Consider the following 20,571-nt stretch of genomic DNA (forward strand, 5'->3'; position numbering starts at 1 on the left):
CTCAGCTGCTCAGTGATACAGTATGAAGACCTTGTGCCGAACCCATCTGAATTAGTTATTTCTACCAAGTTACTTGGACCTAATTCTAGGTTGATGAGTTGTGCACGACCCACTCTGCAGCATTGTACCATATCCAGGGAATGGCAGCACTGTAAGCCACGAGGGTAGGCTTTAGTTAGTTGGTTTATTTAGTTAGTTCATCTGTGGTGGACTATGCAATGGGGCAAACATACTCTCCCTGTCATTTATTTTAATTAATATGAACCAAAGAATGCAATCCCTCAACTGCCCTTAGTAAGGACAGCATCTAACAGCTGTTTCCTGCACCCTAAAATTCCCTGGTTGCATTTGCAATAACTACAATCCAGAACAGGATGTTTCAAGTTGACTGCATTTATTGGGTGGGATCACACAATGCAAATGGGAAGCTGGTAGTATTTGAAACATTCCCCTGTTTCACTCTCTCAGAAACCACCGAACTAATCCTATAGTAATGCTTAGCCAAAAGCACATTACACATCACAGTATAAATGGGACGCTTTGGAATTACACATCCAACTAGAAACAGCCAAAATGAGAATATCTCACCACACCTTCCTCAGATGGGAAACTCCAAGATAAAACTAGAACTTGCTGACAGCCCGTAGGGTATGTTGCATTTAAAATAAATCAATGGAAAGATGTTTTCCTCTGGACACATAACTGTTATACACAGCTGTAAAATCTGATATTCTCTATATGGAAGAAATGAATGCTTAGATGAAGTCTGAACAGTTACTGTGTTGAATTATACTCGTAAGAAGGCACACAAAACCTGAAATTGTGAATATGGCTCTAATATCATGTGTCACTCATTTCCCATTGGAAGGGGCAAGGAAGGAACCTGGCTGCTTTAGAACAGGAAAATAATAGTAACCAGCAACCTAAACTGAAATTTCTAAACCCAAAAGTTATTCTCAGTGCTTGGAGTACTGCAAGTGTTAAGAAAAAAAGTAGAAAATCACCATGATAGTGTAAGAAAACAGAATCACTCGATTTTGCAGGTGGGAGAGATTCCTGACAATTAGGGGAAACCAAATGCAATCAGCTTCTTCAAAGCAAGGCTGAGCTAACCTCCTAGGGAAGCTAACAAGCTAAATGTTAAACGCCAAAGAAGGAAACAGAGAACTCCACTTCCCCAGATTACAGATTTTACCTGATGGTAAATACTTATTTCCCCTCCAAATTACTAAATTCATCTGATGGCAGATCCATTTTAAATGTAGCACATACAGAAGTTCATCAATACCAAAACTATGCTTGACAAACACCAAAGAGTATTCTTGCTTTTAACATGTCAAAAATAAGTTTGTAGGAAACTGAAAAATACACTAATGTGATTAAGAGATTTCTAGTAATTATTGAAGTAATAAATATAGCTATACAGTGAAGATTCATCTTCATAAGAAAAAAAAAAAACAAAACCTTTTCAGCTTCTCTCTTGTGAAGTCTGAAGATTCTGCAAGCAAGACACTGCGTGCCACTGCAGAGAGTGATCAGTAAATCTTTATTCTCAGTTTTCCAACTCTAACATGAAAGAAAAACGACACTTCACTGATGTTTACACATAACAGTATGGCATATACCAATAAAAACAGGGAAGTGAAGAAAAGGTAGTGGCTTCCCAAAAGCTGAGCTTTACCAGTGGAAACAAAACACAAAAGCTGATTCTCCCCCTGTTCCAAGTTTACTTCAGTGTATGCCTCCAAAGCTTCACAGTCCCTGTCAAATCCTCCAAAAAGAGATGAAGCAAAATTCACAATACTACATTAATATAATGTAATGGAGTGGAAGACAGGAAATGCAATGGGGACTAAAAAAGCATGAAGAACACTATTTATAAAAAATTCCACATCCAAAGCAAACTGAAATAAGCTAAAAAAAAGAATCAAATTCTTGTATTTAAAGAAGTCTAAGCTTCAATTCAGCCAACATTTATCTTGTGCTTGAGAAAAAAATGTGCTTATAAAAGTAGAATGTGTTTTTTTCCAACAGTATTTTCCACTTTAGTTGAAGGGAAAAAAAATTGTGTTGGCTATCTTCAACAATGATTGATCTTATGAATCTTTATCTCAAATTGTCTAAGTTAAGGGTTTGGGCAAGTGACATTGTTATGGCAGACAAACAACTATCAATAGAGTCACCTTGCATGACTTCACAGGCTTTTAGGAAAGTAAGGGATAATTAAGCTTTTAATCTCTTTCTACCTTCAGTCACAGTAGCAAGTTGCAGTGGAAACTACCAATAGCATTTAAGCCTTTGACCACAGACTACAGCACACAGGTTTTATGGGTTTTAAACTGTCTAAATAAAGAATTAGCTATTTCATCTATAGCCATTAAGATATCATTTTCCTGAGGCAGTAGCCCTCCCATTAGTGGTTAATTCACCTGTTTCTCCTCCAGACAAAAGTAAACCCCTATCTTCATTGCTAGCCCTCCCCTACTCACTCCCACTCCCCTCACGTGAGTGAACAGTGCCTAACATCCAGTTAGGAGAAGATGGAGTGTTATTTTCTTAATACTACAAATGATACTCTTTGTGCTTATTCAGCAGGGCCCAATTAAAACACAGAATACTCTCAATGTAGTAGGTCATAATTTTTTTTTTAAATATTTTTTTATATTTTCAGGCACACGTTTTTCCTTTGTAAGCAGACTTCTTAGCTACCAACACTCATTAAACAATGCAGAGTAGAAGACAAAAATTATAGAGGAGATGTTAAGGTTTGTTGGGTTTTTTTTCTTGTTTTAGTGGGTTTTTTTAGTTTTAGTTAACTAAATTATTCTAAGAGGATATAATCTTCAAATTCATGTTTGTTCTATTTTTAAAGCAGAACTAGTTAGTCCTACACAAGTTAATGGGAGTTCACCCCTGCATGACAGACACAATTTATATTCTTTTGGGGAAAAATTTCCCCAAAAGAAAAAGGAAAAAATTTCCTTATTTTCTTAAAGCTAATTTTCTTATAACACAGCAAAGCTACACATACCATCCTTCTGCTTTACTTCTTCTGCTCGTGAAGCACATGGAGAACTCTGGAGTACAGAATTCACATTTTCCTCTGTGCCTTTTGGAGACACAGGTTCTCGTTTAACTTGTACTGAGGAGTCAGGAGCATCGGCAGGTGTGCTGCCAGAAGACTGGAATGGTGATGGCGTGTTTACATGAACAGAAGATCCTAGTGGAGGTACAGAAGAATACAAAGGGTCCAAAAGGGGCTGGAGAGGGCCTGCAGGAGTTAAGTCAGCTGCCATCTGAGATTTGCTGTTTCTTCTCTCACTTAAGACACTGCAGGGAAGTTGCTCTGAGAGTTCAGAAGGTTCATAGGTTTCTAATGTCAAGAGACAAAATAAATAAATAAAAAACCCAAACAGAACAAAAATGTTCATATTTTACAATAAAATTTACTTGTGCCAAGAGCTCATTTCTTGCAGACACACAGTCAAGGAAGAGAAAAATTTGACAAAAAGCCACTAGATGGCACTACCAAAATTGACAGATCACACTTGAAATGAAGACCTCATTTTGAAAGTCCACAATTTTATTGCACAGTTAAAAGGAGCAGATTCAAGAATATGAGAGTCAGCATTCTGTTGTAGTTTTATGGTATCTTGTACCTTGTAGCCCCTGTAAGATCTCGATTCTCTGACTTCTCAGTGTGCTCATTTCCATTGTTATCTGCAAAACAGTTGTGGTTTGTATCAGTTCTACTGATTTAACAGGCAGTTTTTCAGGCTGCTAACTTGTAGTTCAGACAGTTTCAAAAACCCACTGTTACCTGTTGCTTTAATACAAGGAACCGTTGAACCTCAACATATGCAGCCTGCAGGGCAGCCCTAGCCTGCAAGAGACTGGTGTCCACACTCTGCAGGGACTTGCTTAAGTCTTCTTCTCTCAGCGAAATAGCCAACAACTGGTCTACCTGAGAACGTTCTGAGAAAGAAACACAATGTAGAGTGATTGTACAGTACATTAAGATACATTACACATGATACCACAATAAATACTAACACCTCAGAATGTAAAAATCACATAAATTAGGTCAAGCATTAATAATCACACAAGAAGCTGAAACAGAGTATTTATGCACAGGAATAGCCATGTCTACATGGAAGAAGAGCACAGTCGAGTATTCCTCTTTACAGGATCTCCACTTTGACTCTAGTAACTATTTCCATCAAAGTTTTGCCAGCAATGATTTAGTTTAGCTAAACAAAGTAAATCTCTTCCACAAAGATCTTTTCTTGAAGTACATGTGTACATGAAATACAAATATACACTTGCCATTAACATAATCAAAAGGCAAAGGCAAATTCAAGCTAAACAAGATAAATTACTCAGTTAATTCAGAAGTCAAGGAAAGGTTGCTTAAGAGAAAAAGAACCCAACAATAAAAAAATAGCTTACTATTCAGGATCATTTTGGGCCATAAAACTCATGTTTGCAATCTCTTCAGAAAGAGTCTCTGAGCACTGTACTCAGTAAAAGCTCCTTCTATACAACTTCCTAAAGACCTCAGGCACTACAGATATTCTCTAAACAAACTGAATTTCAGTTTGGTCACTGTCTAGTTGCAGACTTAAAGCCAACTACATATGATGTTAAAGCAAACTAATGGGAAATAGAGATTTTACTAAGTACAATGTGTTATTAGTCTGTATAATAGATGCTAGTCATTGAAGACAGAGGCTTATAAACAACCCCACCTTTTCAAGTAGTGAAATATTAGTTCCCACAAGAAAATTCACATTAATTGCTCTGCATTCCAAACAACTGTTAATATCAATAAATAAATAACAAAAGGAAGAAAAATGGAACATTTGAAAGCCATCTTCTGGACCCCAAAGCTCCCAGATGGTGTTGCAATGATTTAGTTCCCAAAGAAATATTCGGCCTAAAACACAGATGGTTCATTTTGATATACGGTGCTGCAGATGTGTTAGGCATGATTGAGAAAGATCTGTCTAATGCCAGAATAAGAGTTTTCTTCGGTCAGGAGCAGGAAGGAGCTAGGCATTCTACATTCATTTCCATTAAGAACAGGGAAGGAGGAGTAAAATTAGAAACTGTTGCCAGAAATGTCAAAAACAGAACACAGAGAAAATTATACAGAATACAAATTTTCTGGTATTACCACCCAGAATTGGAAAGGGAAACATGCATGGCAAATTAGAAGGGAGCGATGGGTGCTTCTCCCTTCAGAACTTCCATCTAAAGAGGCAACAAACCTCACTTCTCTGAGCAGGGTAAAGCAAAGGCCCCATCTGCACAACCAGGAACATGAACTGCAGGCAGAAACGATGCACATAGCCTTTTCTTAGAAACAACTTCTGACAAATAGAGATACAAGTCCACAAAGAAGAACGTGTTGCAGACTTGTGAGCAGTTTACCCTACGACCTTCATTAAGTGCCCAAGAAGCACCAAAGCAACATTAAGGAACTAGTACTTTAGCCAAGCAAAAATACTGCTGGGTGTTTTAACCTCTACACCAGATGCATACATATACGAGATATTCACTCACCTTTTTTACCTTTGATTTTTCTTCTCTTATTCTTTCTTTCTAGACTAGGGATTTCAGGAGATGATCCCTCCTGCAAGTAAAATCATATATTAACAAGTTACAAGAACAATTTTGTCTAAATCAAAAAGTCAAATATCCATTGTCTTTTCAACCATTACTTGTACCCATGGAGAAGAACACACAATTTATTTTGCACATTCTTGTATAACTCATCCTTTGCTCTGCTTGTAAAAGAGGGAGGACAACAAAATGAGTGCCACATTTTCATCTCAAGTAGGAAGAAATATTAAATAAGACGATAGCCTTCTCACTCAAATGTTTAAGACCACACCCGAGTCAGATTTTTTGCTCTACAGTTTTAGTTGAGGATTAAACAGTGAGGAATTAAAATTATTGTTTTCTGCATATAGCAAAGCCATTTTGAGAATTTGATCAGAAACATTTTTTTTTACCCTTGGATAAGTCCAAGACAGGACTGCGAAATAAATTTAGATTTAAGAATATTATTTTAAGTATATAGTTTCATAAAAAAGTTTGTCTTTCCTTGCTTAACCACAAAATCAGGAACACCTAAGGAAAGCAAATTTCTACTACAACCTAGCTTCCATTTAAATTGGGAAACACAGAGATTATTGCTAAAAAACCAAGTAGTTCCACAGAAATATTTTAACAGCTCTTGTTTACCAACATAGAGTGCCAGGTACCAAATCAAATAAAGAGCATTTGTCATTCCTACTAATAAAAAAATATTGTCAGAAGTCCTGCACTAGGAAGCAGAATGGAACAAATTCTTAAAGAAAATTAAGTCAAACAAGCAAATTAGCTTGTTGTTATCAATGTACAAGGCAATGAAATGGAGAAAGTCCTCCTTGCAAAGACCATTCCAAGGCTGAATGACCATTAAAAGGGAAAATAAATCTTTAGGGCACCAAAGCTGGACAGAATTGCACACTTACTCCAGTTGCTCTCCGCTTCTTTCCAAGTCCTTGGCTGTCATTCTGTTCAGTTCCAGATGTGCAGCTACTATCTGTAGCTGCATCTATGTTATTAGACACTGCAAGAAGTGAAGTACTATTTGAAGCTGGACGATTCTCTTCCAAGATCTCTAGTACATTTTGTTTTTCAAGAAGAGTTGTTCTCTTCTCTGGGCTCTCCTGGTCTTGTTTTGTGAGGCCTGTGATCTCAGAGGCAGCCTCTAGGCTGTGACTTCTTCCAGTAGTCTCAGTTCTTTCAGACATAAAAGGTGACAAAGTAAGAGACGATGCCTCTGTCTCCTGTTTCTGGTCAGCCTCAATGTCAGTGCTTGCCTCATATCCAGATGTTATGTGATGTGAGTGGCTGGGTGCAATTATTTGCCTTTGCCCACTTTCTTTTATTTTGGCTTGTTCACTGAAAAAGCTATAAGCAGAAGGATTTCTGTCTGCTATGACACTGCTTTCAGAAAAGCTACGTTTTCTGGCTGAGCCAGACACTGATAAGGAAATCCCTTCCCACTGGAATCCTTCCAGAGTAGACAGATCAGAATCTTCACTGAGTTCTAGACCCTCTTGCTCATTTTGAACAAGAGGCACCATTTCTATGCCAAACCTTTAACAAGATAAAAAGAAAAATAAATACACACGTTACAAGCCAGCTAAATATAGAGAGAAGCCTTTCCCTCCCCCAAATGCACAGTAGTGCATTAAGAGATCTGGCAAGTCATTACACTGGTATTCTGTGCTTTCTACCTCATCTGGCAATGGAATAGCTTTTGCATATCACATAACCAGATTTAGTGGCTAAGAACTGACAGCATGATTTTCAAGTCAGAAATCATGTTGTTACAATTATTCCAAACCAGTTTTGTGCCTGTTCAAGGTGCTTCAAAAAACTTCAGGTTTAAAGAAACTTTCAAAAATGCAGTATTATGTAAATGCTTCCTCTAAATACAAAAGCAAACTGTGTATCAAAATAAAAGATTAACAAATGAAAAGGGAGCATTTATAGTGCCTGCAGCAATGCAAGCATTTCTTGTAGTCCTGAATAAAAAAGGAAATAAGCAGCATTGTTCTCATCCTGATGGCATTTTTACATTCTTCCAATTACCAGAACTGGAAAAACAGACATATTGTTACCATCCACATTCAGATATTAAAGTAACCATTATGAACTGATCAGAACGTATTAATCAGATTACTATTACTTACCTATGGATAGACGTTCACAGCAGCAATGATGAAAACACTATATTATTCGTATATGCAAAAGATCATGGCATAGCAAGCTTCACTATGAAGTCTTAGTTTTAAGATTTTGGAGTTCATTTCAGATATGGAGAAAAATAACCCTCCCCCCTCAACATGGCCAGAGAGGAATGGTAGAGGAAAGCTACCGACCTTGGTAAACCTTTGCCAAGTTCCTGTTTCTTCTTGGTTACCTGCTGGATGACCTGATCCCAGTTTACATTTCGCCGGGAAGCACTAAGAATCTGCCTGAGGGTGGGTTTAAGCCCCGACTCCTTCTCTGTCTCACTTCTCCGATGGCCACTCACATTCCGAATGCGCCGTGCGTTATTGAGATTGGGCTCTGGGAGATGTGTCCCAACTTTGCTCTTCAGACTAATATGCCGTGTCAGATCTCTTTGCAGAGAAGCAGGGAGGCCAAATTTGCTTAAATCAGGAAGAAGGCCTCCTGACTGGCTTCCTCCTTTTTGAAGCTCATTATCTGAAGGATTGTCAAAACCTTCCATTTCAAATTGATCATGTGACTTGACACACTCTTCATTCCCTTCTCCATCCTGCGAGGTTTTCAAATCCACATGCAAACCATCCTGACTGCTTGATGGAGAAACCATGGATTCTATCCGAAATGTAAAATTTTTTAGTTCAGCAGAAGTAATATTTGAAGTAGCTAGCTTTTCATCATCTTTCTTTTCAGAGGTGGCAAGTCTACCTTCAGGAGTGTCACAGGGTAAACAAGACCTAACAGAAGAACCCAACTTGTCAACACTTGCTTCTGACTTCTCACTTCCCATTAAATCATCACCGCTCACATCTTCTAATGAATCTAGTCTGAACTCCTTCTTCGGCAATGCTTTCCCAGTTTCTTCCCTATTCTGGTCACTTGTATCCTTGCAAGAGCTTAAGGGAGCATTTTGCAAGGAATGGTTGGACTGAACATCTTCAGATTTTTGTTCTGCTTCACTTAAGTTATTAACAGGCTCTCCAAGATTGCTACCAAGCACATCTTTGTTCTCATGTAAGTTACTAGCACAAGCACCATGCAGCTTTGATGAATAAGAGGAGAAACCGTTTGTTTCCAAGTTCACTGCATTCAAATGATTCTGCTCTTCACTACCAGTTGAGGATAAAAGAAGCTTGACATTTTTTAAGAGACTGTTTGTGTCTTGCTTTGTCAAGGATAACTTCATATCTGTGATATTCAGAAGAGGGGATTTCAGTGATGGCATCTTATTACTTCCGCTATCATCTTTGTTAGGCTTTTCACCACTGGAACAGTCTTTCATTACCTGGCAAGAATCAAGGTGATCTGAGGTTACATTAGAAGAGGAAGATGCTTCCTGTTTTTTAAGTTTTGAAAGGCTAACACTGACTTCACAAGTTTTAGCTTTCATTGATGAATCAGTAGAAGCCATAACTACAGAATCCATTTTATCTGGAGTTTTAGAAACATTATCTTCAGACCATGGTTGCTGCTCTGCAGCTTTCTGTGATGGGTAGGGAGTCCAGCGATACGTTTTATCTCTGGAAGGACTGACGCTTTTTCCACTGGCTCTTGAAGTTTTGCTTTCTGGTTGCTTTGACGTACCAAAATCCAACGCCCCCTCAGAAGGAAGCTTATCGCTAGTAAAATCGAGCAAGTCACTCCTATTTCTTCGATTCCTGTATGGCAGAACATCCTCTTTCTCTGGCCGCTGCCATGTATACCTTTCCTTATTGTATTTAATTGGCTCTGATGAATAGGACTCTCCTGAGCTTCCAAAATTCCAGCCATTTGCACCATGAGGACTCGGTTTCCAGTTTCCTCCATAACTCTTGGAATTCCAGCTAGAAAAATGACCTGTTTCCTCTGAGTGCCAAGTAGAACTTCTTTCTCTGGCACCGTGATGCCAATTTGATGTTCCTCCTCCTCGCCCACCTGGATGCCGAACACTTCCAGAATTCCCATAGTTATGCCAATTTGAAGAGCTTCCTGAAACATTCTGGTGCCACCCAGAGCGCCCCCTTGGGCCACCTGAATGTCTGTTTATATTGAGGTTCCTCTGAGAGTGTGAAAATTTGCCTTGTCTAGGACTAATATAATCATCCTTTTCCCACTTCCAGTCCCTTTGCGATGCATTATGATGATGCCACGACGACTGATCATAAGCTTCTCTTTCTTTGTAAGTAGCTCTTTCTTCTCTCCTTCTCTGTGATCTCCTGTCATCACATTCTAATTCTTGGTTTGCACAGCTTGGTTCAGCTTGCCTGCAAAACAATTGAGAAAAACCTAAACTCTGATGCTATTCTACTGAAATCTAACAGCCCACAACCCTTATGCATTTTATTTGCACTGGGAAGAAAATATTTTTTTATTATTAATTATAAAAAGAGAGATGACATATTGAGCTGCTTTGCTGTTCAGGTCTCTGTGGTGTTTGACTTTCCAAACTAATGTACCTTTACTTAAATACGGTAATTTCAAAATTGCTCTTACAAGAACAACTGATTTAGCACAGGGACAGTTCAATAGACTAATTCTTAAATACTTCTCTTTACCTTGAAAGATAATAGTCCTTTCTATTTACTAGTTATCAGGCTAATAAGAAAATAATAAAAAAAAGCTTCTTCATGTTGTATAATCTTTGCAAGTTGAACAATCTTGATAGATGAAAAATTCATTATCAGTGAGATAAATATTTTTTCTGAAGACTATTATGCTTGTGTTATATGGTGTAACTAGAGTGAACTGAACAGAAAAAAAGCTAGGCTGGAAAATCAGTTATTCTACCCACTGGAGAGAAAGAACAACTGAGATGATGGCTCAGTTTATAAAGTTTAAGTTAAAACACAAATATAAAACATCCACAAAAGTTGCTCCTGAGATATAAAAATATTTTGTCCTGTTTTAACCAACAGTCTGTATGAGCAACGAGTCTGTATGAGCCTTGCAGCAGCACTATCTCCTGCCATTTGGACAGTACTTGTGCTTGGCAACTTACCATGAACACATGGCAAACTATCACATGTGCATTTAAAGACAAATGCTACCTTCATAGTGACAGCTATTCTCAGGGTCAGCAGTCTAAATGTTCAAAGTATTTATTCTACCAAATGAGGAGTTTTTAATCAAAAGTTTTTTTCAGAAACTGATTACAGAAATGTTTCATTCTGACATTACAGGAATACTTCCATTCTAGATCCCTGGACAAGAAAGAAAACTTTCACACCACTGCCCAAAAACTATTATTTGAGTAAACTCAAAATTCATATTGCATCACCTTTAAGTTTTCAATACATTCTGGTTCTGCTAAAAGATTACTGAATAATTACTCTCTAATGGGAATTGGTCTACTGCATAAAATAATCTGAGCTCTAAGACAAAAAACGATGTTTAAGTGACACAGTAAATTTTAAGAGCTTACTCAACTAGATTATGATCTAATGGAAACAATTTTGCTGAATTAGTAACTTAATCCCTGTTTCTCCCCCTTCTCCAAAGAGCACCCAGCAGACAGATTTTCTAAGATTTTAGTTGCCTCAGAACAACACTGTACTGACAGCATTGCTCCTTTACCATAAAACCAGGAAAAGTGACATTTTTGCTATCTACATTGACCAATATGAAAACATTACCATTGTGCAGTACAGAGACACGCTAGAATGATAGAGTGGTGTCAAAACCAAATAATCTCAACAGATTTCAACACCTGGAAACACTAATTCAAATTTCTAGCCACAGCAAGCAAGAGCTTCTTTCAAAAGTCATACGCCCCTTTAATACCATTGCCATGCCATAAACCTACTCAAATAATATATTCCCAACTGGAACATCATACAAGCAATGCACATGTGCAGAGCCATGTGGAAAATAAAAGGCAACACTTACTAGTCTCTGCAGCCTTCTATTTCATAGTGAGCCAATAGACTATGTTTAACTCATGGTAAGCAGCAAGGTAAAACAGGTAAGAAATTTCATGCAAGGATTATGGGAACTCAGTGTGACATTGACAGAACAATCCAATCAATTTTAAAAATAGACAGATTAATGTTTTATAACAAAACATGTTCAGCAACAGTTTCTAAAAGGCCAGGTTCTTACAGACATCCTCCATCCTAAACAATATTAGCATTACTGTCACATTTATTAAACCTTTCAGTCAAAAGGGTGTAAAATATTAAAATAAAAACATTAGGGCTCTCAAAACACAAGATACAACTCTTTTTACCCATAATGGAAAATATTGGTACTTCTTTACTAGTAGTAGCTCAACAGAACAAGAACATTCAGCAGAATCATATTTACACATTTAAACTATGATATCCACACAGGTCTCTTGGATTGTTCTCACAAGTACACTGGCTACAGGTAGTTTACATTTCATGAACACCTAAGCCTTAGAGTGTATCTTCGCTGTGTTAAAAGCAATTCTGTACCTAAGAGGAGAAAGGAAAACTCACCGTTCCTTCTTTTGCTTGATTAGTTGAATGAGTTCTTTGTCAAGGTATTCTTCTTCTGCCTCTTCTTTCTCTTCCTCTTTTCTGTCATGGGCATTAACATTGTCTTTGTGCAGCTGGCTGGAGATGTGTTTGGCATATGATGACAAACCCACCAATGTCACCCTGCACACCCGGCATTCATGGTTGCTTTCCCTAGGAAGAGAGGCAGAGGGTGGACTTTCAACTCTGCCAACAGGCATGGCAGGCACCTCTGGTCTTACTTTGTTTCCTCTGAATGTCCTTGAGTTCACGGCAACTAGGTTTTGTTCAGTGTATTTAAGTTACTTGAATTCTCTAGCTTTTTCTTTCAAGGTTTAGTTTTTTGATGGTCAATTTTTAAAAGATTTTTTTTCCAACAATCAAGAGGTAAGAGACTTGGTAATAAAGCTGTGTTAACTGGGAGGAGGAATTCTTCTTGAATTGTTGTACTCAAAATCTTTTCAGAGGAAACATAGTGAGCGAGGAGGCAGAGTGGAAGGCTTACAGAGCTAGCAGGAGCTCTGAAGCCCTTCCATGGTGCCAGCTGCACTGGGGAAGCCTGGTGACAGCTTCTACATTTAATCCTTGCCCTGAGCCTTCCCCCAGTGAAATTTAGAAAAGGGAGGAGGCAGTACATGGATACAGCCAATCCTGATACAACATAACCTAAACTGGGACAGCTGAGACTGCTGCCTGGAATCCAAAGACTCCACAGCACACTGAGTGATAGGAGGGTGTCTTTAGTTCACTGTACTTTATTTGGTTCAAGTGTGCATGAAGTCTACTTTCTACTTTAGAGGACTTATCTTAAAAAATACAGAAATTATTTCAGCTGGAGAAAGTTGACAGCTGTGTCAGACAAATGGCTTTACTCATATTTCAGTGAATACTGGATTAAGGTTACAAGTTTTTTTACCTTTTTTCTTTTTAAGAAATTAATATTTCTAAAAATACCATATTTGTTCTTCAGACAAATGCTTTCAATACTCCAGTGTTAAGGAAATACGTTGCTAATAAGAAACCTAAACAAGGAAAATACGTTCACCAGGTAAAAAAAAAAAAAAATCAGAAAAAAATTAACCAGAGCATAGTCCACTGCAAATAACTCAGCAGGACCAAGTTAGGACTCACTGAGTGCATCCACAATACTTTTTTCAATTCTGCCAGCTAATAAAAGCAGATCTGCATGTCCCCATGGCACACTTGAGACCAAATTCTTAGAATGGAAGTTTAATACCAACACACAGTTCATGACTGAGGTCAAGAAAGTAGGATCCATAAAGGAAAAAGACAAATGTCTTTTTGAATCCTCATTTTTTCCAGGTAACAGTTAAAAATAAAATGAGAAAAAGATGAAAAGATGCACCTTCACTCAAGATATTAAGGCAACATCCTTATCAGAGTGGTTAATGAAGTGGCAGCAGCTATGTTTTATTTATCAAGGATATCAGTAGTTTTCCTACTAATGTAGTTGAGATATTTAACCAATGCAGTCATTCACACAAAGGTAGAAAGGATTTAATTTTAAACAGACTAAATATTAAAAATTAGAATTTTTATATTTAATTATTTTGTATATTGCAGCCTAACTAATTTCAGATTAAACATCTGGATAAATTTTTTTTATAAGGTCAGTAGCTTCCAAATTTAGTCTGTATTTTCCAGAGTTGGGTGTACTTCATTTTGCACACTTCACACTCACTAATAAATATTCAAAGCCCAAATACTATATATTTTACTTTGGGCTATCTCATTAATCCAACAGAGATAACCAAATCACCAAATTTACTAACGCTATTGGAAGAACCCTCTCCACACTCAAATAGTACAGCTATGCATAGCTAGTAAGTCTTATTTTTAACTTATGTCAGCACACAAAGCTGAAAACTATATTCTTTTTACATAATTTCAAACAGGACACTTCAACAAGAAGCATACTCCAGTGGTACTAATTAGGTTTTAGAGAACAATCCACATCCTTCATAAGATCAATGGTTCAATTCTTCCATAAAATTTTTATCATCTTCATTTATAGACTAACTAAATAAATGCAAAGTTGTATTTACTTTGGACAAAGCCAGTGATTTAGCAGCTGGCCTGAGGACAAAGAACTTGTTTCTATCACTTCTAACTTGAGAGTTACTAATTACAAAGTTGTAGTTCTTGTACCAACTGACAGTCCGAAGACTCAGGTGGCTAGTGACTAGACTTCTCTGACTGTTGTTAATCTACATGAGCCCAAAGAAAAAACACTATTTTTTTCTATATGAACAACTGCTTTAATTGAAAATGAATTGGCTAGGAGTTCACTTAAGGAAATTTAGATTTCCTTCAGTTCTTTTCTTTCCTTATCCCCATTAATACCAGCCAGAATTAGCACACTCCATGACACACACTGATCATGTCTACACATTCCCCTACCATACGGGAACACCACATAATCTTAGTTGTTCAACAAGGCAGTCAAAAGAAGTTTGAGGTAAACATGACAGAAGTATTCTCAATATAAAAGCAGCCAAGAGCTTTATTTACTAGATGTGTACTTCAGATTGTAGACTCAATGTTCCCCATACAGCTACTTAGTTGAAAAGAATATACAACAAAACCAAAAAAAACCCAGATAATTTTGTTTCCTTCTCTGCCGTACCCCACACAATGGGGTCTTGGGAGCTAGACATGTTCTGCAGATGTGGCTGGGATCAAGTGCATCATGCCAGCTGAGATCTGTTCTGTTGAGCATGAAAAGGATTTCTTCTGTTAATGAACAGCTGGGGTGGGGTTGCTCTGAAACCAGAATGCTCTCTGCACTAGAAGCTTTCTGGCTTCTGGTTAGCTAACTTGTAGAGCATTTCTGTTCTTCTAACAATTATTTTGAGATCAGCTGAAAATTTCACTTATTTTGGCATCTTATCTCTGGTGAACAGAAGGAGTCTACCTTCCTGGGGTATAAGACACATGTCATGACACGATGAATCTTCCACACCTCTAAGAGTTGAAAAGAGGATTACTTCTTAGTCCTTTAAAAGACATTTAAAAGGGATTTGCCATTTCCATATAAAGTTTGTGCTGCAAGATGATTAAAAATTAGATCTGTAGATCAAATACTTAGGTATTTAATAGTATTTAATTCTCTCTGGCTATGTCAAAATCCACATACCTGAAAATGCCTTTAAGTATACTCTGGTTGCAACTTGATTCCATATTATTAGGATGATATTTGAATATCCCTTAACCAGAAAGAAAACACCATCCACCATGGTAAAATCCCTTAACCACACAACTGGACCAGGACAGCAAGCGACAAGGCAGTCACTCAAGCAGATATCAGTCTTTTCACAGTGCTTTAAAAGATTAACATCTGTTTCTACATCACTGAAAACTTAAAAAATCCCAAAACATTTTAAAAAGGAAAACATCAGTGTTGATGATTCTGCCAAAGGCAGAATTCTAGTGCTTCTAAGAAACCAAGCATGAAACTGCCTAGAATAAAGTAATTTTATTTCACTGCAGTCCAAGAAATGCAGATGAGATTTTCTGTTTGCCTCCTGAGTTACTGGCATTAAGAGAACATGTTCATTGCCAGTTTTATGACAAGGCATCCTATCAAGTGATACATAAAAATAAATTGTGCAATTCTGCTTGTATGGGAAATACATCATGAGCTCTTCCAGAGAGTGACATACTAAATGCACGGAGAGGAAGGATGCAAGATTGTTCTCATACCTTCCCTTCAAGTTTTCAAGTTCTCTGTGGTGAAGCATGCTTCTCATGTGTTCTTCCATCTCCTTCAACATGGGAAAAAAAATAAAATTGGTCAAAACAAAACGGTAATATTGTACGTGAAAAGCTCACTTTTGAGAACTCTCCTGCTTTGCACAAAGGTGTGCTCCACTCCTATAGGGCTGTAGCAGTTGCCATTCCTGTTTCTGTGACTGTGAAAGCACCAGTAGGCATGCTTTCAGGAAGTTATACATCACCCTTCCCGCGGAAGGACACACAGGAATCCTTAACATTCAACACACGGAAAGCAGAATTCCAGAAGAAAGATGAATAACAGTGCATGTAGTAAAGCTTATTAGATTAATTTTTTACAAATTACTGTTGATAGTCATTTTAATTAAAAGTCTTATTGATACCACTCTTCAGAATCACAACACTTAAAACAGTTTTCCTGGGCAATTTGAGCAATTTCTCTGTATTTGTGTAATAATATAGCTGCAATTTCATCATCACATACTATTTTGCTCTGCTAGATGCACTTCAGAAACTGAGATGTCAGTTTGTTGTTTACAGCAACCTTGATCCATGAATTGCAGTGCTGCTATAATTAATTCCTGAAAGGGAGTTGCTAGAAGAGTAAGAACATTCATCATCAGCAAAAACAAGCAGTTCAGAACATTTAACTTTCTTTTGGTGTTTGACTCAAAGTGTTTGGAAATCTTCAAAGAACACATACTAATCACTGTCCTTCTTAGCCCTTGAAATCTCATATTCAAAGGGAAAGGAACATCTTCAACCTTGAAGACTTGTGTGAATTAACACACTGGCATTTGTAACATCTCCACATGCCACGTGGCTAAGCAATACATGAAGGTCCGCTAAGAGACACTCAGTTTCAACACAGACTTTGCAGTACACAGAAGATGCACACCAAACTGATCCATTAATGAAAATACATGTTGTGCTATACAATTTCACTTTGTCCTTTCATATGGAAACACAGACTTCTCAAAGGGAATTAAAATAAATTGTGTATTACAGTATTAACACATCACAATTTACAGCAAAATGACTGTCTTTTTCACTTTAGTATCTTTATAAAATAATATAAAAAACTCAAAGACCTCATCATTTCTAGCATTCAGAATCAAGCATATTCACAGCTTATTCCAAGAAAGATACTCCAAAAGACATGCAAAAACATTCTTCGCAATAGACCTAGAGCAATATATACTTAGTAGATGGAAACTGCACTTCACACAATTTTACAATGGAAGCATTTCTCATACACATTTCACATTAGTATTTACCAATACATGTAAACCATTGATTATTTACCTTTTTTGAGTTGTACACAATGTGACATAATACACATGTTCGTTGCCGAACCATGCTTATTACTCTGGAAAGATCTTATCCCATACCTGCAAATAAAAATAATACAAAAATAACCAACGTTCAGGATGACTTTTTCATTAATCCATTTTACTAAGGGAAGTAAAAAAAGTTACTACTCATGAAAACACCTGTGCTGAGCTTAAGAAAATACATGCCTCTCATGCATGTATTTTCTTTTTCTTCAAAAAAGATAAGGTAGTTTTGAATAGTCATCTAAAATATCTATAACAAAAAGTAGCTTTCCATTTCTTTCATTTTGTTCCTTGTCCTCCAAGACAGAGCCCTCATTCTACAAGCAGAGATCCGTAGGAATCCTCTCAGCTACTCAAATCAGATTAACAAAGCACTCTTCAACTAGGACGATGACAAGGAGAGAGGAATTGGGGAAACCAAGCAGGGCAAACTCAGATCTTTATTTTGGTACAGAGGAGGGCTCAAGGAAGATATTTAAGGAAAATGAAACTAAGGCCATTCATGATATCAAAGACCACCAGCCTTCAAGGCTTATCAATCCATTTATTCATAAAACCTAACATGATTTAATTTCGTATTTTTCTCATTAGCCTCTGTAAGAACTATGCATTATCATGTACTGAAATATTGATTTAGACAGCATTTTAAGATACATTCCCTAACACCATGCTCTGCTTGGGTACCATATGTGTTTGAATCATTAATAAAACCTATTAATTTTCCCAAGAGTACAAGATTATTCAAAACTTTGCACCAGAATATTAAGCATTTTAACACTGATCTACTTAAGACTTGCATATATGCAAACGAAAGCAGCAGCAGGTCAAATTAAATGCTGTATGTATTTTATCATAATACTTAACTCATCAGGAGAGCAATTAAATTAGAGAGGTACATAACTGTCTAAGTTATAATATGAAGCCAGGCATGCCTGTTTAATTAACAGGGTATAATCTTTTCCCTTTTCTTTCTCTTAAAATATACTAAAATGCAGAATGATTGAGCATTACTGTCAATTTTTATTGACATGGCAGAGGCAGTTCCTCACCCTATAGAACATTAGAATAAATTCATTTGGTATCAGTGATATGCATGCAAAAGCACCTGCCTTCATGGAAAGTCAGGATACAGAAGTACCCTGTTTTGGAACAAATTATTTTAAAAGCACGTATAAAGAGCATAACTTGGTTTTAAACATGTGTCAGCTGAGACAGCAGTTAAGGAAAGTTAAAGCTAATAAGTAAGAGAAAACGAGGTATTGAGGCCTCATGGTTTTCCATTAAGTTATTAGGCAAGCATAGCAGCACATCATCAGCATACTGTTTACACACAGATCTGCGCAGCTGCAACAGATCTAAGGGAATTATTACTGATCATACAGAAGTGACAAAGGTTTAGATGCCTATCCAACATAGGAAAGCTGTTTTAATGCAATTAATAAGGATGTACTCATGAAAAGCAAGGCTGCTAATCCGTGCACCAATTTCAGACACTTCCTTTTGTATTAAAATACTCTCTACTCCCCCCACATCCTTCACTAGCACTACTTTGTAGTTTAGTGGAATAATGCCCCACATGTGCTCAGGACCTTGTTCAAGATCACCCAAGTATTTACAGAATTCATTCTGCACAAGAGCGAAAGCAGCCTGGGACTTAAATCAGGAAAAGCAGGCCAGTTAGCATGTAACATTTAATAGCTTCCACCAGCAGAGCTAATGTTACACCTGTTTTGGCTAATTAAAATATATAGTAACTATACACGATTACAGGAAGAGTTTTCGGCTAACCGCCCAATCAACTGGGCATTACTTATGAAAGAGTACTAAAAATACTAATGGAATTCAAATGCTATTGGATGTCACTATGAAAAGGGAACTTTCATCTCCAAAGAGAGAAGCCTCAGAGGCATGGACTCAGAAGCAGAGATTCAGTAGATGCTACAGGGACTGGGAGAACATAGACAAACATCCTATTTCCAGATCACCTCTTGATTTACTGTCTTACATAGGTATAAACCACCTCACATCATCCTTAGCTTTCTCCCAAATCCTTCTATGAAACCCATGGCTCACTTTAATTAGAGTACTTCAATTTCACTGTAAAAGAAGTTCCAATCACATAATAAATCCATGGTATTTCCTCAGTCACTATGCAAAATCAACAATAACCAGACAGCTTTTAAGCCCTGTAGTCACTGATAGCATTTCATCTCCTCATATACTGCTCTGTCCAAACGCAAAACTTTCATACCAAGAAACTTGAGAAACAAAGCTTTCTCTAGATAATGCAGACACTTGAATTCTTAGCAGCACCAACAAATCACAAACTTTAAATATAAACGACCTTCCAGCTTTTATCAGATTTAACACTTCATGCTTTTGAAATCACCAACTCGCTCTATAACATAGGAAACTACTTTTAAGCAACTTGAGCAGGAATACGAGCTACTCTAAAAAATGAGAAAACTGCAAGCAAAGATAAGGTTTTGCCAAAAAAGACCCCCACCACAACCTAAGAGAGAAACACATGTCAACAGCAAAATGTAGAGGATTGAAAACAAATGAGATGTTACAACAACTTTCTATTTTGAGGGAATGTAATTGTTCAGTGAGTGATTTTTTATTTGTTTGTTTTCAAGGGAAGAGATGCATTTTACAATGTCATATAAATGCAACTTGCCCAAAGCCTGCACTTGCACAGAGCTTTGGAAATGCCACACAGTTTTAATTAAATTAAGCAAGTCTGCTACAGAGATTTTGGAGAACAATTCTCGCAAGTAAAAATAGTCTACAAAGAAAATAAGGCATTAGACCACTTCCTGCTACAGCATCCATTTGTCCACAGTTATTCAACCTTACCGGATAACATACATTAAAAATGTACGTCAAGATTAAATCCACTACAGATTAGTGGCTGAACAGTCTGACTATATAAAGCCACAAGTGCCATGGAGTGGGGCAGGCAGCCTGGCATTCCAGCTGCCTAGAAATTCTCAAGAGGCTTCAAAGAGATCAGCAGTGCTGGCCTGCCTAAAGGCCTGCCTAAATGCTGCATGTCCCTACAGGCAGCAGTGGAAATGCAACACTTGAGAAGAACAAGAGCCTACAAATTCACCGTTCAGAATGTTCTGCAGCATCATATTCCTCAGCACCTCAAAGAGGTGTCATTCCTATTGCCTTAGTGACTCCTCTCCTGCAGCAACCAATTGTACACCTAACAGCTGAGTTGTAGAATAGTA

At 37.4% G+C, this 20,571-nt stretch overlaps 1 protein-coding gene across 1 annotated transcript in view; it reads right to left on the reverse strand.

Annotated features, from left to right (window-relative positions):
* Positions 1–20,571, reverse strand: part of ZNF106 (zinc finger protein 106) — a 39,882-nt gene that overhangs the window by 15,225 nt on the left and 4,086 nt on the right. The window contains exons 2-10 of the mRNA XM_064658127.1: positions 17,301–17,386; positions 15,966–16,027; positions 12,225–12,416; positions 7,941–10,031; positions 6,522–7,152; positions 5,566–5,635; positions 3,821–3,975; positions 3,660–3,720; positions 3,032–3,373 (exon numbers count right to left, since the gene is read on the reverse strand). Coding sequence (XP_064514197.1) covers positions 3,032–3,373; positions 3,660–3,720; positions 3,821–3,975; positions 5,566–5,635; positions 6,522–7,152; positions 7,941–10,031; positions 12,225–12,416; positions 15,966–16,027; positions 17,301–17,354 — 3,658 coding nt within the window. The 5' untranslated portion in view covers positions 17,355–17,386. The remainder of the gene's footprint in view (positions 1–3,031; positions 3,374–3,659; positions 3,721–3,820; positions 3,976–5,565; positions 5,636–6,521; positions 7,153–7,940; positions 10,032–12,224; positions 12,417–15,965; positions 16,028–17,300; positions 17,387–20,571) is intronic.

The sequence above is a fragment of the Pseudopipra pipra genome, chromosome 6 (assembly GCF_036250125.1).
Source record: "Pseudopipra pipra isolate bDixPip1 chromosome 6, bDixPip1.hap1, whole genome shotgun sequence".
Lineage (NCBI taxonomy): Eukaryota > Metazoa > Chordata > Aves > Passeriformes > Pipridae > Pseudopipra > Pseudopipra pipra.